Source organism: Saprolegnia diclina (genome assembly GCF_000281045.1).
Source record: "Saprolegnia diclina VS20 unplaced genomic scaffold supercont1.4, whole genome shotgun sequence".
NCBI classification, from domain to species: Eukaryota; Oomycota; class Saprolegniomycetes; order Saprolegniales; family Saprolegniaceae; genus Saprolegnia; species Saprolegnia diclina.
The window spans coordinates 1,004,730-1,023,116 of record NW_008246071.1 but is presented as its reverse complement, the minus strand read 5'-3'; the positions used below and the strand labels follow the sequence as shown (position 1 = coordinate 1,023,116).

The 18,387-nt window shown below is 60.1% G+C and overlaps 7 protein-coding genes across 8 annotated transcripts; 4 read left to right on the top strand and 3 right to left on the bottom strand.

The window, feature by feature from the left end:
- The first annotated feature begins 302 nt into the window (after nucleotides 1–302).
- On the top strand, nucleotides 303–6,018 carry SDRG_02062 (hypothetical protein). The gene is made up of 5 exons (XM_008607624.1): nucleotides 303–1,285; nucleotides 1,335–2,969; nucleotides 3,022–3,300; nucleotides 3,342–3,902; nucleotides 3,972–6,018. The coding sequence occupies exons 1-5, from the start codon at nucleotides 335–337 to the stop codon at nucleotides 5,949–5,951; spliced, it is 5,406 nt and encodes a 1,801-aa protein (XP_008605846.1). The 5' UTR covers nucleotides 303–334; the 3' UTR covers nucleotides 5,952–6,018.
- Nucleotides 6,019–6,576: 558 nt separating this feature from the next.
- Nucleotides 6,577–9,885, top strand: SDRG_02061 (hypothetical protein; the record flags this gene model as incomplete). The annotated part of the gene is made up of 2 exons (XM_008607623.1): nucleotides 6,577–6,616; nucleotides 6,665–9,885. The coding sequence occupies 2 exons, from the start codon at nucleotides 6,577–6,579 to the stop codon at nucleotides 9,883–9,885; spliced, it is 3,261 nt and encodes a 1,086-aa protein (XP_008605845.1).
- A 14-nt stretch (nucleotides 9,886–9,899) lies between these two features.
- SDRG_02060 (TKL/LISK/LISK-DD1 protein kinase) lies at nucleotides 9,900–11,732 on the bottom strand. Its single transcript, XM_008607622.1, has 6 exons — nucleotides 11,242–11,732; nucleotides 11,076–11,198; nucleotides 10,944–11,030; nucleotides 10,738–10,899; nucleotides 10,353–10,688; nucleotides 9,900–10,306 (listed from the first exon to the last, which is right to left on the bottom strand). The coding sequence occupies exons 1-6, from the start codon at nucleotides 11,725–11,727 to the stop codon at nucleotides 9,935–9,937; spliced, it is 1,566 nt and encodes a 521-aa protein (XP_008605844.1). The 5' UTR covers nucleotides 11,728–11,732; the 3' UTR covers nucleotides 9,900–9,934.
- A 35-nt stretch (nucleotides 11,733–11,767) lies between these two features.
- SDRG_02059 lies at nucleotides 11,768–12,543 on the bottom strand. Of its 2 annotated transcripts, none has more exons than XM_008607620.1 (2): nucleotides 12,151–12,543; nucleotides 11,768–12,107 (listed from the first exon to the last, which is right to left on the bottom strand). In XM_008607620.1, exons 1-2 carry the CDS (start codon nucleotides 12,512–12,514, stop codon nucleotides 11,815–11,817), a joined length of 657 nt encoding a protein of 218 aa, XP_008605842.1. In that variant the 5' UTR covers nucleotides 12,515–12,543; the 3' UTR covers nucleotides 11,768–11,814. The 2 variants fall into 2 exon arrangements, with proteins under 2 accessions (XP_008605842.1, XP_008605843.1); XM_008607621.1 differs by having other exon boundaries at nucleotides 12,157–12,543.
- A 550-nt stretch (nucleotides 12,544–13,093) lies between these two features.
- On the top strand, nucleotides 13,094–14,277 carry SDRG_02058 (cell differentiation protein RCD1). Its single transcript, XM_008607619.1, has one exon. The coding sequence runs from the start codon at nucleotides 13,150–13,152 to the stop codon at nucleotides 14,083–14,085; it is 936 nt and encodes a 311-aa protein (XP_008605841.1). The 5' UTR covers nucleotides 13,094–13,149; the 3' UTR covers nucleotides 14,086–14,277.
- A 450-nt stretch (nucleotides 14,278–14,727) lies between these two features.
- On the top strand, nucleotides 14,728–16,565 carry SDRG_02057 (hypothetical protein; the record flags this gene model as incomplete). The annotated part of the gene is made up of 4 exons (XM_008607618.1): nucleotides 14,728–15,048; nucleotides 15,100–15,329; nucleotides 15,378–16,202; nucleotides 16,250–16,565. The coding sequence occupies 4 exons, from the start codon at nucleotides 14,728–14,730 to the stop codon at nucleotides 16,563–16,565; spliced, it is 1,692 nt and encodes a 563-aa protein (XP_008605840.1).
- SDRG_02056 (hypothetical protein) lies at nucleotides 16,441–18,218 on the bottom strand. The gene is made up of 5 exons (XM_008607617.1): nucleotides 17,905–18,218; nucleotides 17,758–17,851; nucleotides 17,567–17,705; nucleotides 17,204–17,522; nucleotides 16,441–17,156 (listed from the first exon to the last, which is right to left on the bottom strand). The coding sequence occupies exons 1-5, from the start codon at nucleotides 18,189–18,191 to the stop codon at nucleotides 16,616–16,618; spliced, it is 1,380 nt and encodes a 459-aa protein (XP_008605839.1). The 5' UTR covers nucleotides 18,192–18,218; the 3' UTR covers nucleotides 16,441–16,615.
- Between the last annotated feature and the right edge of the window lie 169 nt (nucleotides 18,219–18,387).

The window sequence follows — 18,387 nt, the reverse complement described above, 5'->3', positions numbered from 1 at the left end:
GTCGCTTGCGCGGTGATCGCACCGCCACATGGTTTAAAAAAAGTATCTTTAAAGATCGCAACAGGCGCTGGATCGTCGATGGTCTGGCTTGCAGCGGCGTCGCCGACGGACTGTGGCAGCTGGCCTCGATGCAGCAACAAGTAGGGACCTAACTTCTCTCTCTTGGCTTGCCGCAGGATAGCAATACACTGATTGTCGCATCCAGTGGTTGGTGCGCAGGATAGCAATACACTGGTTGTCGCATCCAGTGGTTGGTGAGAAAGAAGATCCGTGAAACGTTCGATCGAACATTGCGCGATTGGGGATTTCGAAGGCGTCATTTCCCGACGGACGGATGAGCGAAGAGTACCGCGTCGTGGTCGTCAAGGCGACCAACCTCGTCGGCAACGACGGCTTTGGCGCCAACAAGACGTCCGACCCGTTCGTCGAGCTCTCGTACCTCAACAGCAGCTTCGAGCCGCTCAAAGCCGAGACGCGCAAGACGCGCGACGTCTCCAAGACCATCAACCCGCTCTGGAACGAGACCTTTACGATCGGCAACGACGTGGATTTGCGCACGGTCACGTACCTTGCGTGCACGGTCTACGACAAGAACCTCTTGAAGAACGTGCCGCTCGGGCGCGCGCTCGTTCCGCTCGATGCCATTCGCACCGGCGTCATGGCCGGCGGCGCGTTCCAGCACAAGTGCGTCGTCGAGAAGTTTGGCAAAATGCGCTTTGCGACCGGCGACTTGTTTCTCGAGTTTAGTGTGCACCATCCCGGGTCGTCGGCGGTGGCGGCGCCAGCGAACGGCGACGAGCCGGCGGCGCCCGTGACCGGCCCACCGAATGTCCTTCACGTGACGATCGACTCGGCGACGGGGCTGCCGGCCATGGACATTGGTGGCACGAGCGACCCACTCGTCATCATCACGTGCAACAAGACCAAGCTCAACACGACGACGAAAACCAAGTGTGTTGCGTGCATGTGGAACGAGTCGTTCAAGCTGCCGGTCACGGACGTGACCCAAGACGTCTTTTTCGTTGTCGAAGATTTCGACTTGACCGTCAACGACTTTATGGGGCAGGCCAAGGTGTCTCTCGAGGCGCTTGGCGACGGCAAGCCGCGCACGGTGACGCTCGACCTCCTCGACAAGAAATTCCGAAAAAAGAAGGACCTGGGTACGCTCACGGTCACGTTGCGCTGGATCTACTCGGCCAACGTCACGGACGTTGTCGCCTCCAACAAGAAGAAGGCCGGCGGGATCTTTTCCAAGATTGGGAACGCGCTCACGGGCAACCCCGACGTACGCGTCGTGCCAACGTGGACCGAGTTGACTCAGCGAAACAATGTAGGCGGGCGACGACGACGAGGAAGGGATCGACCCCGATGCGGACGAAGCAGCGCCCAAGAAGAGCGACGACGAGCTCAAGAAGGAGGCCGAAGAGAAGGAAAAAGCGCTGCAGGAAGAGAAGAAAGCGCTCGAAGACATCAACATCAAGTCGGGCGACTACTCGATCCAAGTGCATGTGATTGAAGCCCGGGATCTCGTGGCGAAAGATGCGACTGGCACGTCCGACCCGGTTGTGTACGTGAGCGTGCTCGGCCAGGAGCAGCACACGGCCGTCAAGAAGCAGACGCTCTCCGCGGTCTGGGACGACACGCTCATCTTTACGTTCCGGAATTTGGACAAGGACGAGGTCGAGGCCGGCGCGATCAAGCTCAGCATCATGGACGCCAACACGCTCACGCGCGCCGAGCTCATTGGCGAGATCCAGTTCGACGTCTCGTTCATCTACTCGCATATCAACCACCAGATCTGCAACAAGTGGCTCGGCCTCATTGCGCCGGGCCAAGAAGGCGTCCAAGGCTACCTGCGTGTCTCGATCTCGCTTGTGGGTCCCGGCGACAAGTTTGTGCCGCCGCCGCCGGTCGGGCCCGACAGCGCGGGCCTCGACGCCGTCATGATGCCGTCGAGCGTCAAGCAAGAAGTCAACTTCCTCGTATGCCGCATCCACGTCGGCGAGCATTTGCCGCCCATGGACAGCGTCCTTGGCGGCTTCAAGCAAGGCCTCGACGCGTACGTCCAGTGCTCCTTGGGCAACACCAAGCCGATCCGAACGCGCGTCAAGACCAAGAGCGGCGAGCGCCACCAGCTCAACCCGGCCTTCAACGACGAGCTCTGGCTTGTGTTGCACGAGCCGAGCTTAGCCAACCAGATCGTGGTGTGCGTCAAAGACTGGGACAAGGTCGGGAAGGACGAGGTCGTCGCGCACTCGTACCAATCGCTGCGCGTCATCAAGAAGCTTGGTGGGCGTATGGGGCCCACGTGGCTCAACTTGTACGGCGCGCCGATCGCACACGCCAAGGGCAATGTGCTCTCGGGCGACACGGTCAAGGAGCAAATGAACACGTTTCCCGACATGGCCACGTTTTACCGCGGCCGTATCCTCGTGACGTTTGAGATCCACTCGAACGACAAGAAGCTCGAAGAAGTCAACCAGCGCGTGAAAGCGACGCCTTTGGCGCACCACGCGTACCCCGAGACGGCCATCTACCGGCTCCGCGCGTTCGTCGGCCTCGGCTCGGACATTCCGCAGATCACGTCGCTCGCATCTGGCGCAACGCGCAAGTCCAAGATGCAGATTGTCATCACGTGCGGGCTCAACTCGCTTGAGTTTGAGCGACGGGAAAACAACAAGGGCGTCGTGGTCTGGAACGAGCTCAGGGAGACGGACAACCTCGTCTTGCCGCGGGACCCATCCCAGATCCCCGACATTTTCGTGTACCTCTGCAAGGGCAAGGTCGACGGAAAGCTTTCGACGCGCAAGCAGGTCGCGTACAAGCGCTACGCAGCCAAGGACCTCTTGGAGAAGAACATGGTGTCCGAGCCGGCGTGGGTCACTCTGAAAGAAGACCCGGCCGTCGACGCGCTCAAAGACGAAGTCTTTCCGGGCAACATTTTTCTCAACCTCGGCTTTGGCTACCTCGTACGCTCCGACGGCTCGAAACGAGATACGAGTTATGTGTATGGTGCTGTAGGACACGTCGAACGCGACGGTCGACATGTGGAACCGCCTGTGCAACCAGGAAATCCTCGGCACCCGGCTCAAGTACCAAGTCCAAGTCAACATTTTCCAGGGTCGGCAGCTACCGGCACTGGACGACAATGGCTTGTGCGACCCGTACATCAAAGTGCGACTGTGCGGCCAAGAAGAGCGCACCGAAGTGAAGAAGAAGACGCGCGACCCGCTGTACTACCAGACGTTTTGCTTTGACGTCGACCTGCCGCCTGTCGAGTACATTCAGTACTCGCCCCAGGTACTTGTCGTGCTGCGATAGCGATTGCTCACCACGAGTAGGTCATTCTGCGCGCGATGGACTGGGACTTGGGGCTTGGCGACTCGTCCCACGACTACATGGGCTCGGCGTTCATCTCGCTAAACCAAGAGCACATCCGACGCCCCGATGACCCGCGGCCACTGCCTCTTCCGCAGTGGTACAACCTCATGCAGCAAGAAGCAGGCGACACGGAAGGCTCGATCCTCGCGTCCGTCGTCGTCATCAAGAAGGACACTCCTGATATGATTCTGTCGCCACCACGCCCGATTGCACCCAAGATGATCACAGCGTACTTGGAGATCATCGTGCTCGGTCTCCGGGACATGCGTCCGTTCCAGTTCCTCCCGATTCAGCTGCCGTTCGTCGAGTTTACGCTCGGCGGCAAGACGCATGCGAACCAAGAGATGAAGACGGAGACGTCCAAGCGGCCGACTGGCGACAACCCCAACTTTCTTCAGCGCATCGTGCGCGAGGTTGAGCTTCCGGAAGACTCGCTCTTCGCGCCCATGCTCAACATTATGGTCCGGGACACGCGTCTTGGCGGCTGGCTCAAGCCCACGATCGGGAATGCATCCATTGATGTACGTCGTATCTCTATTGCTGGCACTCCTCTGTAACAAATATCTGATGGGATATGATGACGGACGTAGATGACGACCAAGCTGCCGTGGGGCCAAGGCTACATTCCTCCGCAGACACCCGACTTGGGCTGCGTAGCCAGCGCCGCGCCGGACGACGACGACGACGAGATCGACTTGAGTGATGACCATGCGCCGCTGCTCAAGGAGCACCACGCCAAAGGCGAGAATGGCGCGGGTGTCTTTGGTGCCCTCCACTCGATGAACATCTCGATCGACTTGGAGAACCCGAGCTTGCTCACCGAGACGGCCATCTCGGACGAGTCCCCGTCGCCCATGATGCGGCGTGGTAGCTCGGTCTTGAGCTCGCCCACTTCGGACGACGTCGTCGAGGACGACGAAGGCGCCGACGAGTTTGAGATCAAGAAGAGAAAGTACATGAAGAACCGCGACGACTACAACGAAGACCTCGAGTCGGCGGCGCTCAAGACCAAGCCGTTCGAGACGTACGCGCTCTCGATTGGCCAAAAGAAGAGGAAGAAGTCGGTGCTCGACATTCTTAGCGTCGGCAAGCTCAACCCGTTCAAGCTCGTCGGCAACACGGTGAACTCGGTGAAGAAGGTCGCAGGTCTCGGCGGCGCGAGCGGTGGCGGCGACAGCGAGAACGGGCTGGGCACGTTCCACATTGCGGGCATCTTCAAAGGGCTCGTCCGCGTCATGCGTCGCGAAGACGAGCCGCCGCTGGTCGACATGCAAAAGCTCCTCAACCCGCAGCCGTATACGCTGCGCGTCTACGTGTTGAACGGGACGGGCTTTGCGCCGATGGACCCGGGCCTCGATGGCACTCCCGGCAAGTCGGACCCGTATCTGATTTTGCGCCTCGGGAAGCACAAGATCAACGACCGGAAAAACTACATCGACGATGTCGTGGACCCGGACTTTTACAAGTTGTACGAGTTCCACTGCCAGTTTCCCGGTGTCGCGACGCTTACGATCGACGCGTTCGACCACGATTTCATCGGCGGCGACGATCTCATTGGCTCGACACGGATCGACGTCGAAGACCGATTCTTTGACAAGCACTGGCACGCGCTCGGCCACGCCTTCCAAACCACCAAGCGCTGGGGCCCCAAGCCTGTCGAGCAGCGGACGCTCACGATCCCGACGTCCCGGGCGCCCATGGGCCAGCTCAAGCTCTGGATCGACATTTTGACGCCCAAGGAAGCCGTCAACTTTCCGCCCGCGGACATTGCGCTGCCGCCGCCGCGCGAGTTTGAGCTCCGCGTCGTCATTTGGAAGACAAAGGAAGTGCCAAACGCAGACGAGATCACCGAGATGAACGACCTCTTTGTGCGCTGCGCGCTCGAAGGCAGCGACCACCAGGACACGGACATCCATTGGCGGGCCAAGAAGGGCAAGGCGAGCTTCAACTGGCGCATGAAGTTCAAGGTGCTCCTCGGGCACAAGCAGCACAACTCCAAGTTCCCGTACTTTAAGCTCCAAATGTGGGACAAGGACGTCTTCTCGTCGAACGACTGCATCGCCGAGGGCATCTTGGACATGCAGCCGCACTTCCGGCAAGTGTGCAAGCTCCAAGCCCCGTACCAAATTTTCCAGAACAAGACGCCGCGCCCAAAAGAGACGGCAAGCGAAGCGCAAAACAACGACGCGATCCGGTCCATCAAGGAGGCCACGGGGCTCTGGGACACGGACCCGACCGACTCGAGTTGGATCAAGATGGAGCGCATGAACCGCGCGACGGGCGTCAAGGACCCGATGGGCGCCGTCTGCATCAGCATGGAACTCGTGCCAATCGAGAAGGCCAAGACCATTGCCGTTGGGTTTGGCCGGAGCGACCCGAACAACAGTCCGTTCTTGCCGCCGCCGGCCGGCCGCCTCAAGTTCAGCATGAACCCGTTCTACGTCTTCAACGAGCTCCTCGGCCCAAAGATCTGCCGCCGCGTCATGTGCGTCGTGTGCTTTGTCGCGCTCGGTGTCATCATGTACTTTGCGGGCCCGATCATCAACCTCCTCATCGTCATCCTCAAATAAGGTCGCGATCCTCTACATGCATCCATTCGCTTTTGAACAACTCTACTTCAACGCTCGTTGCTCACCGACGTACCTACATGATTGTGCCCACGGACACGCATCTACCATGGTGGTGGAGGACCCGAGGATCATGCCAACGGGGCAGTGCAAAAGAGACGAGAGGGACAGCTCCTACAGGGCTTGCACCTCTACGTATGAGAAGAAGGAGCCACCGACGGGATGAAAGGACGGTAGCCAAGTGCATCTTGACACTGACAATAACGTTGGTCGAGGGCTGCGTGCAGCTGCGCTATGTCGACGACTCGAACGCTGTTGTGGAGCTCATCGATCGAACCTCTGGTGGTATATTCATATAAGACTAGGTGTAGGGCAGGGCATGACAATAACCCTGCGGAAGGGCCACGCGGTCAGTGGTCGGGTTGGCGGGAACCAAGGGGTCGCAGCGTCAACCGGCTCCATCCAATCGGAACCGAGTATTCAAGTGACCATTTTTTGTATAAACATGCCGTTTCGTTGGAAAACGTCAGGCGTTTTGCGGATTTTACAGGTCACGCCACCGCGATTGGGGTGGGGCTGCTTGTATTTTCCCATAGCAGGTGCATGAAGCACCAGTGAAAGGCGCGGGATGAAGACGACCTCGAGCGCTCCGCGGACGGACGCGGCCGGTACGCGACCTGACGGACCTGCCCGAAAGGATGGTACAGCGCGTGTAGATGCGTCCCCCCATGGCGCCCGCGCGATCCGCCGGACCCTCGCGCACCAGAAGCACGAGCGGCGCCTCGAGCGCGAGATGAAGCGCGAGCGAACGGCGCTGGATGCGAAAGCGTCGCAGTGGCAGGACCATGTGCGACTCAAGAAGAAGTTGCGCAGTGTCCACGCTGTCACGAACGGCGCGATGATGCTGCAGTGCTTGACGATGGCCCAGCCGCTGTCGCGGGCGGCCAAGCGGCAGCAGATCCAGGCCATTGACGCGGCCAAGATGAGTGCGATCGAGCAGATCGAGAGCGTCCCGATTCTCTCTTCGCAGCGGCGTCGTCGGATCCGGTCGTTTGAGTCCAAGATGCGCGCGGTCGTCCGCTGCCCGTCGCTGCCGCTGCTTGCGCCGGTGGAGCCCGTATCGCGCGCCAAGAGGATAGTCGACGCGAACCCTCTCTTCTACCTCTATCTATGGCAGGGCATGGAGCGATTTAGCAAGCCGCAGCTCGAGCAAATGCTCCTGCATCCCGCAGACCTCGACCTCCTCAACAAGCACACGGAGCAGTGCCTCGATACGATCCTCGAGTGCGGCCGGCATGCGGCAGGCCTCCACCTCACGCACGCCGCACCGTTCTTGCACGAGGTGGCGTTTGCCGCGCACGTCGTCGGTGCCCACGCGTACGCGCAAACCGAGTTGCGCCAGCCATCACTCGTGTACCCGCTGCCTCTCTACGAAAAGTCGGTCGTTAGCAGCAGCTGCAAGGCGATTCGGCACAGCCTCGTCTTCTTGCCGTCGCACTTTCAGGACGACGACAACCGGTTCCCGGATCTCGCCGAGCTCGTCGACGCTACCGTGCGCGCGGCGCCCGAGATCATGCACGAGGTCGCACGCTGGACGCAGCCCGTGCCGTCACCGAGTACGCTCGCGGAGCTTGTCGCCGAGTTTCAAGATGCTGCGGGCAACCTCGAGCGCCTCTTGCTCGAGTCACCTTCGTGCCTTGCGTACGTCTCGAACGCGGTCAAGGCCCTCTGCGTGCAGCTCCTCTCGATCGTCGAGCGGGCGCTCCTTGCGCAATGGGCAGCGTGGGCCCGCGACATGCCCGAGTGGTTTGTGCTCAACCGTCAACACATCGACCAGCTCCCGGCGCCGTCGGCGTACCTCGCGGATGCGATGGCCGCGTCGATGCCCAAGCCCGTGCACCTGCGGCCGGACGCCTCGGCCCGGGACCGCTGGCTCCAATCCCACGTCGAGCATTTCACCATTGCCAACGCGCGCTGCTACCTCCTCGACGAGCCAATGCAGACCAAGTACCGTGACGAGATGGTTGCGCACGCCGCGACGCTGCGGTACATTGCGTACATGCGCCTGGACGCGAGCGTCAACACGGAGTGGCCGCCCACGCTGCGTTGGAACGAGCGCTTGGCCGAGGCGGCGGCGCGCCTCGACGTGCTCGCCAAGCAGTTTATGCTCCACGAGTGGTGCGTCTCGTTCATCCAGAGCCAGATTCGACATCGCCACACGCGACATACGAATCCCAAGCTTATCAAGGAAGAAGCGCAGGATCTACCGCCGCCGCCGACGACGACCGAGGACGATGGGCCGGACACGGCCCTGCACAACATGGAACGCATCGAGGAGTATGATGAAGACGACGAACACCATGAAGACGAGGACGCCGACGCGCAGCGCGATGCCAATGTGGAAGATGCGACGCGCGATGATGACGATGACGACGCTGACAGTGTCGATCACGACGCGTTTGCAGCTCCCCACCCCGTTAACCAGGACCCGATGGATGATGACGCGGACGCCAATGACGATGGCGAGGACACGTGCGACCGGCGCGATGACGACGACAGCTACGTCGTAGAGGACACGATCAGAGATGATGTCGTGGCCAGCGGCAACGAGGCGGACAGCAGTGCCGACGCAGCGATCGGTGCAAATGGCGACAGCAGTGCCGACGTCGAGATGGTCGCCGACGAAACCCTTGGCGCCAACGACGAGGTCGCGGGTGACGTCACTATCAACGACCAGACGGCCGAAGTTTCTTTGGCCGACGACGCCGGCGTTAACGTTGCGATGGACACCGACGAGTTGTCTCGGTCGGAGAGCAGCCATGCAGCCAATGACGAGCCTTCCATCCATGGCAACAACCACGATGACACTCGGACAACCTTGGGTCCAGAGAGGGTCGATGCGCCTTCGATCGCCAAGAAAAGCAAGAAGAAGGCCAAGAAGGACGCAAGAAAAGGAGGCGCGCCCCGTCGTCGGTACCCGCGCCGGTTTACGATCGATTTGACCAACGAAGACGACGACGACGACGACGAGAGCTCGGACACGGCCAAGGAGAGCGAGGATGCGGACCTCGAAGAAAAGGCGCCGCCTCTTCCTTGCGTTGCGACGCCGAGTGATGACGAAGAAGACGATCGGCCGCTTTCGATGCTCAAACGGTCGGCGCGGACAACCAACGACGTGCGATTCGTGCTCGTATCCGACACGATCTTGGAGACTGCGAGCGACGAGAAGGCGCCGGCGCGCACCGACTCGGACGACGAGGTCGCCGCGATGGAAGCCAAGCCCCGGCGCAAGCGCAGCGTTGGGAACGCGCCGCTTCCATCGAGCAAGCGGCCGTGCGACGAAGCGACGTCACGTGGCCGGTTCCGTCCCAAGCCCAACGCCCAGATCGACTTGTTGTGCCAGCAAGCCATGTCGCGCATGCTGCACACGATCGAGACGAGTCTCGGGTGTCCCGGCATGTCGTGTGGCCACGCCTTCACCTGTGCTCGCTGCAAGCACTGTGCAAGCCACTGCACGTGTCGACCGGCGACCCGCGCGCCACCACCGGCGACGCACTTGCCCAACTTTGTGCCCGTCGATCGACTTCGGAACGAGCAAGAGTTTGTGTTTCAAGCTGCCCGTGCGCGCGTACGCCGGCGCCTCCGCGTCGAGCCGTCCTCGGCGGCGTCGCCGACGCCGACGTACACCAAGTGCCTCGAGGGACCGCAGCTCTGGTCGTCGCGGCGCATTGTAGCGCTGTGGAACGCGACTAAAGACGCGCATGGCGTCCTCGGTGTCCCCAAGCACGCGTCGTGGGGCACCGTCAAGAACCAATACCGGGCGCTCGTGCTCAAGCTGCATCCGGACAAGAGCCACAGCACCCCGGAGAAGGTGTCGGCGTTCGTCGCCGTCACGACCGCGTACAAGCGACTGCGCAGTACGTTTCAGGCGCCGTGAGCCGATCGTAGTCGTACTAGCAACAAGAGGGCGTACATTGCATTTGAATTTAGTTGTCGCTTGTCTGTAGACGAAGCGCGGCGGCCGAGAGCACGGCCTGATGCGCCGTGTTGTCAATGCCGAGGAAGTTGAAGTCGTCGTCGGCAAGGCCCGTTTCTCGGAGAAAGTCGAGCGTCGTGAAGCCTTTGGCCTTGAACGCTCCAGCGTACTGCTCCATGTGCAGCTGTCGCAGCCAGCTGTAGACGTCGTCGTGGAGCGAGAGTGGCGACGGCGGCGGTGGGGGTGGCGCGTGCTTGGCATGCGTGGCGACTGCAATCGCTTGGTCGAGGATCGCGAGCCAGCTCTGGAGCTCGATGATCGACGTCGCTTGGAACTCCTTGCGCTGGCTGCCTTGCACGAGCACAAACCTCCGGTTGGCCTTCTACAACAAGACGCGTTGAGATTTGATGCAAACACTCAAAAGGCACCTTTTTGAGTTTGCAGTCGGCGAGCGCCAACGTGTGCTCGGGCGATGGCGCAAAGCTGTCGGTGCCACGCAGCTTGTCGTAGATCTTTTGCGACGTGTAGTACGTCAAGGTCGAGTCGGCAATCACCACGTAGCGCTGGCGCCATCGACGCAGGCCGTGCGCTGCGCGCTTTAGAAGGGCACCGGCATGCGCCGGCGGCTCGTCAATGTCCAAGTCGACGGCCGGCCGCACGGCGATGCTAAACTCGGTCTCGTCGAGCACTTCGGGGTTGCACTCGGCGTTGTTGTCGTCGTCGGTGCCAAGGTCGGCCAAGAGCTCCGTGAGCCACTCGACGACCTAAGACAACCAAAAAATTGAGAAAAGACTATCTGAAAAGGAGGGGAACCTCGCCGGCGTGCGGGCGGTCGGATGGTTCGAACGACGTGCAGTGCTCTGCGAGAAGCGCAAAGGATACTGGGCAGCTCGCTGGGGTGACCCGCCGAAACTCGTTGATGTCGATGCGGAACTGCTGCGCTGGCGTCCGCGGCAAGAAATCGTCGACGCCCACCTACACATTGCATGACAATGATGGCATGGCGTCCTGTCGCGTACGTGGCGAAGACAAATGAGCTCCATGATGACGACGCCGAGCGAAAAGATATCGGCGTGCTCACCGTACGCTTCGTCAAAGTGGATTTCCTAAAGCAGCATGGCTGAAGACGAGAACCCGGCGCAGGGACCTACCGGCGCCATGTAGGCGTCCGTGCCGCAGAGCGACATGCGCCGGCGCGGCTTGGTGCTCGTATCCACCTGCGCTTCGCGTGCAAAGCCAAAGTCGCATAGCTTGCAGCGGCGGTCGTCGTCCAGCTACGCTGTCGATGAGTCGATTGCATGAACGAGTGGGCCGTACGAGGAGGTTGGCCGCCTTGATGTCGCGATGGATAAAGCCGTGGTCGTGCAAGTACGCGAGGGCCTCGGCGGCGTCGAGGGCGATCTGGACGCGCTGGTACCACGTGACAGGCGCCGCCTTCTTGAGGAGTTTGCTCACGTCGCCGCCCTTCAAGTACTCGGTGACGATCCAGACTTCGTCGGGCTGGTTGACTTGGCCGATGAAGCGCAGCAAGCGCGGGTGCTCGAGCTGGCGCAAGATCGCGATCTCTCGCGCAATGTAGTCGTTGATCTGCGGGTCGCGCTTCTGGCGCTTGATCGCGACAGGCGCGCCGTCGTACGCGCCAGCAAAGACCTTGGAGAAGGACCCGCTGCCGATGAGCGGGCCGAGCGCGAGCCGCTTCGGATGCAGGTCCGTCGTCGTCGTCTCCTGGTTCTCTGGTGGCATCTGGAATGTCCGTCGCAGCTGTCGGCGCAGCTTCTCCGCCCACATCGGTCGTTTCGCCATCTTGATACTTGGAACCTTTTGTTCCGCCGAGAATTCGAGGTTCGTTTTCCATCCACTGGTATTTACAGCGTTTTATACAGAGTTATTTCATACACTGGGCACGACCACCGGTGTCGTCGTGAGGTTCAGAAGGTACGACAAATTGAGCGTCAAGTGCGCGAGCATACCATCGCTGCGGCCCACGAGCGCGCTGTACTCGTCGAGGCTAATGCACCCGTCGGCGTCGAGATCGACGTCAGCAAACGTGCGCTCAATGATGAGCGCGACTTGGTCGTTCGTGAGCAAAATGCTGTTTTCCGAAATGCTCGCGAGGAGCACGTCGTGGACATCGGTCTTGGAGAGCTTGCCGTCGCCGTCTAAATCGAGGATCGCAAACGAAACTACACAGTGGTCAGCATATTCTGTAACATACAGAGTATGTACATGTACACGCAATTTTGTCGGCGAGCGGCGCTTTCGTCGAGAGGAGTGTGACGACGTGAGTAAACTCGTCAAACGTAATGAGTCCGTCCTTGTTGGTGTCCATGAGCGTAAAGATGCGGTCGACATAGAGCGACTCCTTCTCAGGGAGTCCGAGCACGACTTGAAACTTGCGCAAATCAATGCCGGGCGACGCCGGCTCGCTCGAGATGGCGCTGCCGTCCATCGCCCGGCTAAAGTGGCCCCCGAGGATCTCGAGCTCGTCGGGTGTGAGTCGCGTCTTTGTCTGTGCGGCTGAGAGCACGCGCGGCGTGAGCACGGGCGTTGGCGGCGCCGTCTCGAGGACGACAGACCCCGCGGCGCCCATCGACGTGGAGTATAAAATAATTATTTCACTTTACACTCGGAGATTGTATGCAGATAGCCTTGATTGTATTATAAAACGGCGGAAACGGCCGCCGTTTCGACAGCCGGCGGCGGGTCGCGTCCTAAACACTGTACAAGACAGAATTTCAGATCCACGCACGCTGGATGGATGGAATCGATCAACTCCCCAGTAGCGACGCGACCCTTACCTGGTATAAGTAGAGTAGACTCAGTGACTCGCGGATAGAAAAACGACTAGCGTACGTCGATCTACAGCACGTTGCTATACGCGTCGATGGCGCCATCGGTGGTTGCTTGGGACACGTGCGGCCGGGCTTCGATCGCAACGGATCTCGAGCGTTCTCCGACGCGCGGAGGTTGGTGCTGCTACGGACGGGCAGAGAACACATAGCTTCTTCTTTTTATATCGCGGTGGCATGTCCAACGATCTGAGCTTGACAACCTGGATCGGCGACCTTGGACTTGCTTATCGACTCCGGAACCGGTTGAAACGTGAGGCCAACCGGATTAGCTAACCGGATTGGAGTTGGGGTGGGTGCGTAGTTTGCATAAATTCCGGACTGCACGCTCCGGAAACGCGGTCCGGCACCTTTGCAAAAGTCGGACGTGTGGCCGATGAACATGATGGACCTATCGCGTCAGTCGTCCCAAGGAGGGCAGAGCCCACCGGTGGGCGGCCCCGGGAGCGGCCTCGGGTCGGAGCAGCTGTACCACCTCGTGCTGGAGCTCTCGGTGCCCGAGCAGCGCGAGAGCGCGCTCTTGGAGCTGAGCAAGAAGCGCGAAGAGTTCCCGGAGCTGGCGCCGATCCTGTGGCACTCGTTTGGCACGGTCGCCGCGCTCCTCCAGGAGATCATCTCGATCTACCCGCTGCTGTCGCCGCCGCAGCTCACGGCGCACGCCTCGAACCGCGTCTGCAACGCGCTCGCGCTCCTCCAGTGCGTCGCGTCGCACGCCGAGACGCGGACGCACTTTCTCAATGCGCACATCCCGTTGTATCTGTACCCGTTCCTCAACACTGTGAGCAAGAACCGCCCGTTCGAGTACCTCCGGCTCACGTCGCTCGGCGTCATTGGCGCGCTCGTCAAGATCGACGACACGGACGTCATCAACTTTCTCCTCCAGACCGAGATCATTCCGCTCTGCTTGCGCATCATGGAGGCGGGCAGCGAGCTCTCCAAGACCGTCGCGACCTTTATCGTGCAAAAGATCCTCCTCGACGAGATGGGCCTGACGTACATTTGCCACACGCCCGAGCGGTTTTACGCGGTCGGGTCGGTCCTCTCCAAGATGGTGACGACGCTCGTCGAGACGCCGTCGACGCGCCTCCTCAAGCACATCATCCGCTGCTACCTCCGGCTCTCGGACAATGCGCGTGCGAAGGAGGCGCTGCGTCAATGCCTCCCCGAAGTGCTGCAGAACCACACGTTTGACGACGTGCTCAAGGAAGACTTGACCACGAGCCGCTGGCTCGCGCAGCTGCTCTACAACCTCAACGACAACAGCAACCCCGTGGGCGCCAACTCGTTTGCCAACATGGCCAACCAGCGCTAGGAGACACTCTACAGCTGCCCCCAAAAGTAAATCTTACAACTACAATATCTCAATCTCATAGCTCGGCGCAAAGACCACACGCTAGAACGCGGCATCGAGGCTAGGGCCATTTTGCCTCTGTGCAACGCTCTTGCAAGTCCAGGGCTCTAAGTCGAGAAAGGCGCAGGATGGCACGAGTTGTCGATATTGCACGAGGAGCGCGTTCAAGGATGAATACCTCAACCCACAACTCTTGAGGGTTATTGACCCTTGGCTCATTGGCAAGGCTTGGAGCTGCTGCTCGCGTCAAGCAGCCAAAGCCCCGAGGGTTTTCTCTCACGTCTACTCGGCTGATTGTGCTCGTACCGTCGTACTACATGGCGACATCCCTGAGCCCACTTCGCTGAGCTATACCCTCCTTCTTCCTCTCTACGAAGACGAGCGTAGTGCTATCGAGTGAGTACTCGAGGTATTTACGACTGTAGTATCCCTGTGCTAGAATAAGTTCTATAGTGTACACTTGGTCGTTGATCTGCTTCGTCTCGTTTTCGGAACCAGTTGAAGCATGGACGGTCGGCGCGTGTGATTGGTCAAAATGCCGACCTTGGCTTCCGAAGATCTCGAGCTCAGCAATAACGTTAACCACAGAACGGCAACCGCAACATGATGGTGGACGACGAGGCCGGGCGCTGCGCGTCCGAGACGAGCGCGCTCCTGCCAGCGCTGGGCATCAAGTCGGTCGAGCCCGAGTTCCGGCGCTCGTTCAAGAGCAAGCGGCGGGCCTTTCTGCACGAGGCGCGTGCGATCTGGAAGATGGCGTGGAAGGTCTCGCTCGTGACCGTGTGCCAGACGTCGCTGCCAACGATCAGCGCAGCGTTCTTGGGGCACCTCGGCAACAACGAGCTTGCGGGCAGTGCATTGGCCAACATTTGGATTTCCGGCGTCCAGGTGGTCATCTACGGCTTTGCTGTCGCGCTCTGTACGGTACGTTTCGCTGCCTCTCGCCGTCATTTCGTCAAGTTAAGCTCTTCCTAGCTCTGCGGGCAAGCGTACGGCGCCGAGAACTACGAGCTCGTGGGCATTTGGCTCCAGCTCGGTATCTTCTTCTTGACGCTGTTTTCGATTCCCGTGTGCATTTCCTTCTTTTACGTCGACGTGATCCTCGCCGGGCTCAGCGACGATGTCGTCGTGCTGCAGTTTGCAAGCACGTACGCGAAATGGTCGGCGCTGAGCATTTGGCCGCAGTGCGTCTACTACGCGCTTCGGTACGTTCCTTATGCTCGCGACGTCGTGCTGATGCTGGCTCGGGGTAGACAGTACTTTCAGGCCCAAGAGATTGTGACACCGGCGACCGTCATCAACGTGCTCAGCGTCTTTGTGTGCATTGGCGCCAACTACATTTTGATCTTTGGCATCCCCAACTACTTTGACGGCCTCGGGTTCATCGGGTCGCCGTTGGCGCAGTGCATTGCATCGATCTTCCAGCCGCTCTCGCTCCTCGTGTATGCCTGCTACTTTCAGCGGCACCACGAAAAGACTTGGTATGGCTTTACATGGGCGTGTCTCGAGCGCGACCGCGTCAAGCGCTTCCTCCTCCTCTCGATGGGCATGACGATCAACATGGCCATGGACGAATGGGTCTACTCGATCGCTACGTCGCTCGCCTCGTACCTCGGGCCCGTCGTGCTCTCGGCCAACAGTATTCTCTTCAACCTCTGGAACCTCGTCTTTGGCGTCTACTGGGGCTTTGGCCTCCCGACCCAAGTCCGCGTCGCCAACTTTCTCGGGTCGTACCAACCCGAGCGGGCCAAGACGACGATGCTTGTGGGCTTTGTGCTGGGCACGGCCGCCAGCGTCGGGTCGGCGCTCCTGGTGTACCTCTTTCGCTATCCCATCGTGTCGGCGTTTACACCGGACGCCGAGCTCCAGGCCACGATCCATGTGGCGCTGCCGATCTTTTGCATTGGTGTCGCCCTATCGGGTCTGCACCTCGTGCTCGCGGCCGTCGTCGAAGGCATGTCGCTCGCATCGACGCTCGTGTGCATCACGGGTGTCGGGTCGTGGGCCATCTTGCTGCCAGCGGCGTACGTGCTCGGTATCGTATGGGACATTGGCTTGCCAGGGCTCTGGTGGGGCAGGTAGACTATGTGTCTACGCATATGGCGCTCATAGCGTCCGTCGATAGTGTGTTGGGCGAGCTCGCCAAGTTTGTCATGATGGCCTTCTTCCTCTCGCGCATCAATTGGGAAGAAATGGCGATCCTCGCGGTCAAAATGTCGGAAGGCGAACTCGACGAAGACGAAGTCGAGGCCGATGTCATCCAGCGCATGACGCGGTCCATGTCGACGCCGTCGCTCCTCAGCAATCCCGTGCTCTCCAACTTTTCGACGCCGCAGCAAGTGCGCCCCGTGCACCGGCTCACGGACGACGAGCGCATGACGCACCTCATGCACGCGCACGAGCACGCGACGCGCCACTACGGCACGAGCGAGAGTTTGTAATTTGACTAGAGTGTGCACAAGCTTGTAGTACAGTCGTCGACCTCGTCAATCTACTCGTCGTCGTCGCCCTGTTGCTCGTCGTCCGACTCGGTCGCGCGACCCGCGTTGCGCGCGGCCGCAGCCTCCTTTTGCACCTTCCACTCGTCGAACGGCAACGTCGCGTAGCTGAACGGGAACGCATCGAGCTGGAGGAGCCAGAGCGGGAAGATCGCGTGCTGCTCTTCCTTGTCCATGATTTCGGGAAAGATCTGGTCGCGCTTGAACGCCTCGATGCGCGCGAGCTGCGCGGGCTCGTCAAACTCCAAGCTCGGCCGGTGGTTTTCATTCTTGTCGTTGTACACGTCAAAATGGGCCTTGGCGAGGTACAAGCCGGCGCTCGGCGCCTTTGGAAGGTCCATTTTGGTCTGTTCAAACGCCTTGGCGATCGTTGCGATCGGCGTCGCACCGCGAAGGACGTCGATCATCGTGCCAATCATCTTGCGAATGTGGTGCAAGAGAAAGCTCTGGCCAATCACGCGCATCCGGATCCACTCGGCGCCATTGAGCACGAACGGCTTGTCGGCCTTGAACGACATGATGTACCGGTTGCACCTACCGAGTTGACTATCAACTTGATATTTTGGAGGAGATGCACCGACTTGGGGCTGTACGGCGGCAGCTTGGACGTAAAGTTGTGAAAGTTGTGCGTGCCTTCGTAGAGCGCGAGTGTTTCTTGGATCTTGTCGTACGTTGCGTCGTCGAGCCGGTACTCCTTCTGCGTTTGCCACGCCGTTTGGTCGACAGCGAGGTTGGTGAAGATCTCGTTGGCGTGCGCATCCCATGGCTGGTCGTTCGAGACGGACGACGACCGCGCGGCCGCCGGCTGAAACACAAACGTCGGCGCGAGGTACTCGTACGTGCGGCGGTCGCACGAGTTTTTCGCGTTGAAGTTCTTTGTCACGGCGACGACTTCAAGGACTAGAGAGGAACGTGTGAGGATAAGGCGACGATGCTATCTGTACCGCGAATGTCCTTGGGCAAGAACGAGTTGACCTTGTCGCGGAACTCGTCTTCGGTGCCTTCGACGCAGAGCTTGGCGCACACGAGCTGCCCGGCAGCGTGGACCCCCTTGTCCGTGCGCGCCGCGCGATTCCAGCCGATCTACACCAATACGGGTCGCCATGAGAAGCAAGGTCGTAGAAATGGATCGGACCTTTTGGATAAGGCCATAGTTGCAGCGTGCAATGGCGCCAGCGTTGTACAACGCTTGCTCGAGCTCGGCCTCGACCGTCTTGACGCCAATGTTCCTAGTAGGGACACGCCAGTATTCAGCACGTCGCCGCCATTGTCGCCAGCGTACATTTGCATGCCCGAGTACTCGCGGCCGCAGTAGGCGATGAGGAGGCCATAGCGGCGCTTCGGGCCCGACCCGCACTTGTCGGACGTGTCAGTCGGGTCGAGCTGCGCTGCGTACGAGCCGGGATGGATCACGGTCGGAAAGTGGTTGCGCCGGTCAAAGTCGTCGTCCGCCGGCTTCTTGGTCGCTTCATCGGCAGCAGCATCGTCTTCGCCCTCGGCGTCCTTCTTGGCCTTCTTGGCCTGCTTCTTCTCGTACCAATGGACGCGCTTGCGCTGCTTCCCGGCCATGCTGCGTTGCTTTTGGATACAGGCCGGAAGCATCCGTATACCTGCCGACGTATCCGGAATGCGTACCTAAGCGTTCTCCTAAGTACGCTCGCGATCGCTACAGGAAGCTCACAGGGGAGAAGACCCGCACTTGATCGGGTCTCATTCAAAATGACTGGTCGAGGCGGGGATGCATATTATAATACGGAGTGCATAC

What these genes read in the sequence shown, in the direction of transcription:
- SDRG_02060 (XM_008607622.1), bottom strand. Translation starts at nt 11,727, where the DNA reads ATGGCGAAACGACCGATGTGGGCGGAGAAGCTGCGCCGACAGCTGCGA. An exon ending in AGCTCATTTGTCTTCGCCAC is followed by an intron (nt 10,900 to 10,943) that starts GTACGCGACAGG and finishes TGCAATGTGTAG; the next exon opens with GTGGGCGTCGACGATTTCTT. An exon ending in ACCGCCCGCACGCCGGCGAG is followed by an intron (nt 10,689 to 10,737) that starts GTTCCCCTCCTT and finishes TGGTTGTCTTAG; the next exon opens with GTCGTCGAGTGGCTCACGGA.
- SDRG_02062 (XM_008607624.1), top strand. Translation starts at nt 335, where the DNA reads ATGAGCGAAGAGTACCGCGTCGTGGTCGTCAAGGCGACCAACCTCGTC. An exon ending in CGCTCACGGGCAACCCCGAC is followed by an intron (nt 1,286 to 1,334) that starts GTACGCGTCGTG and finishes GAAACAATGTAG; the next exon opens with GCGGGCGACGACGACGAGGA. An exon ending in TCGGGAATGCATCCATTGAT is followed by an intron (nt 3,903 to 3,971) that starts GTACGTCGTATC and finishes TGACGGACGTAG; the next exon opens with ATGACGACCAAGCTGCCGTG.
- SDRG_02058 (XM_008607619.1), top strand. Translation starts at nt 13,150, where the DNA reads ATGAACATGATGGACCTATCGCGTCAGTCGTCCCAAGGAGGGCAGAGC.
- SDRG_02059 (XM_008607620.1), bottom strand. Translation starts at nt 12,514, where the DNA reads ATGGGCGCCGCGGGGTCTGTCGTCCTCGAGACGGCGCCGCCAACGCCC. An exon ending in CGACAAAATTGCGTGTACAT is followed by an intron (nt 12,108 to 12,150) that starts GTACATACTCTG and finishes ACCACTGTGTAG; the next exon opens with TTTCGTTTGCGATCCTCGAT.
- SDRG_02056 (XM_008607617.1), bottom strand. Translation starts at nt 18,191, where the DNA reads ATGGCCGGGAAGCAGCGCAAGCGCGTCCATTGGTACGAGAAGAAGCAG. An exon ending in GAGTACTCGGGCATGCAAAT is followed by an intron (nt 17,852 to 17,904) that starts GTACGCTGGCGA and finishes TGTCCCTACTAG; the next exon opens with GAACATTGGCGTCAAGACGG. An exon ending in CTGCCGCCGTACAGCCCCAA is followed by an intron (nt 17,157 to 17,203) that starts GTCGGTGCATCT and finishes TCAACTCGGTAG; the next exon opens with GTGCAACCGGTACATCATGT.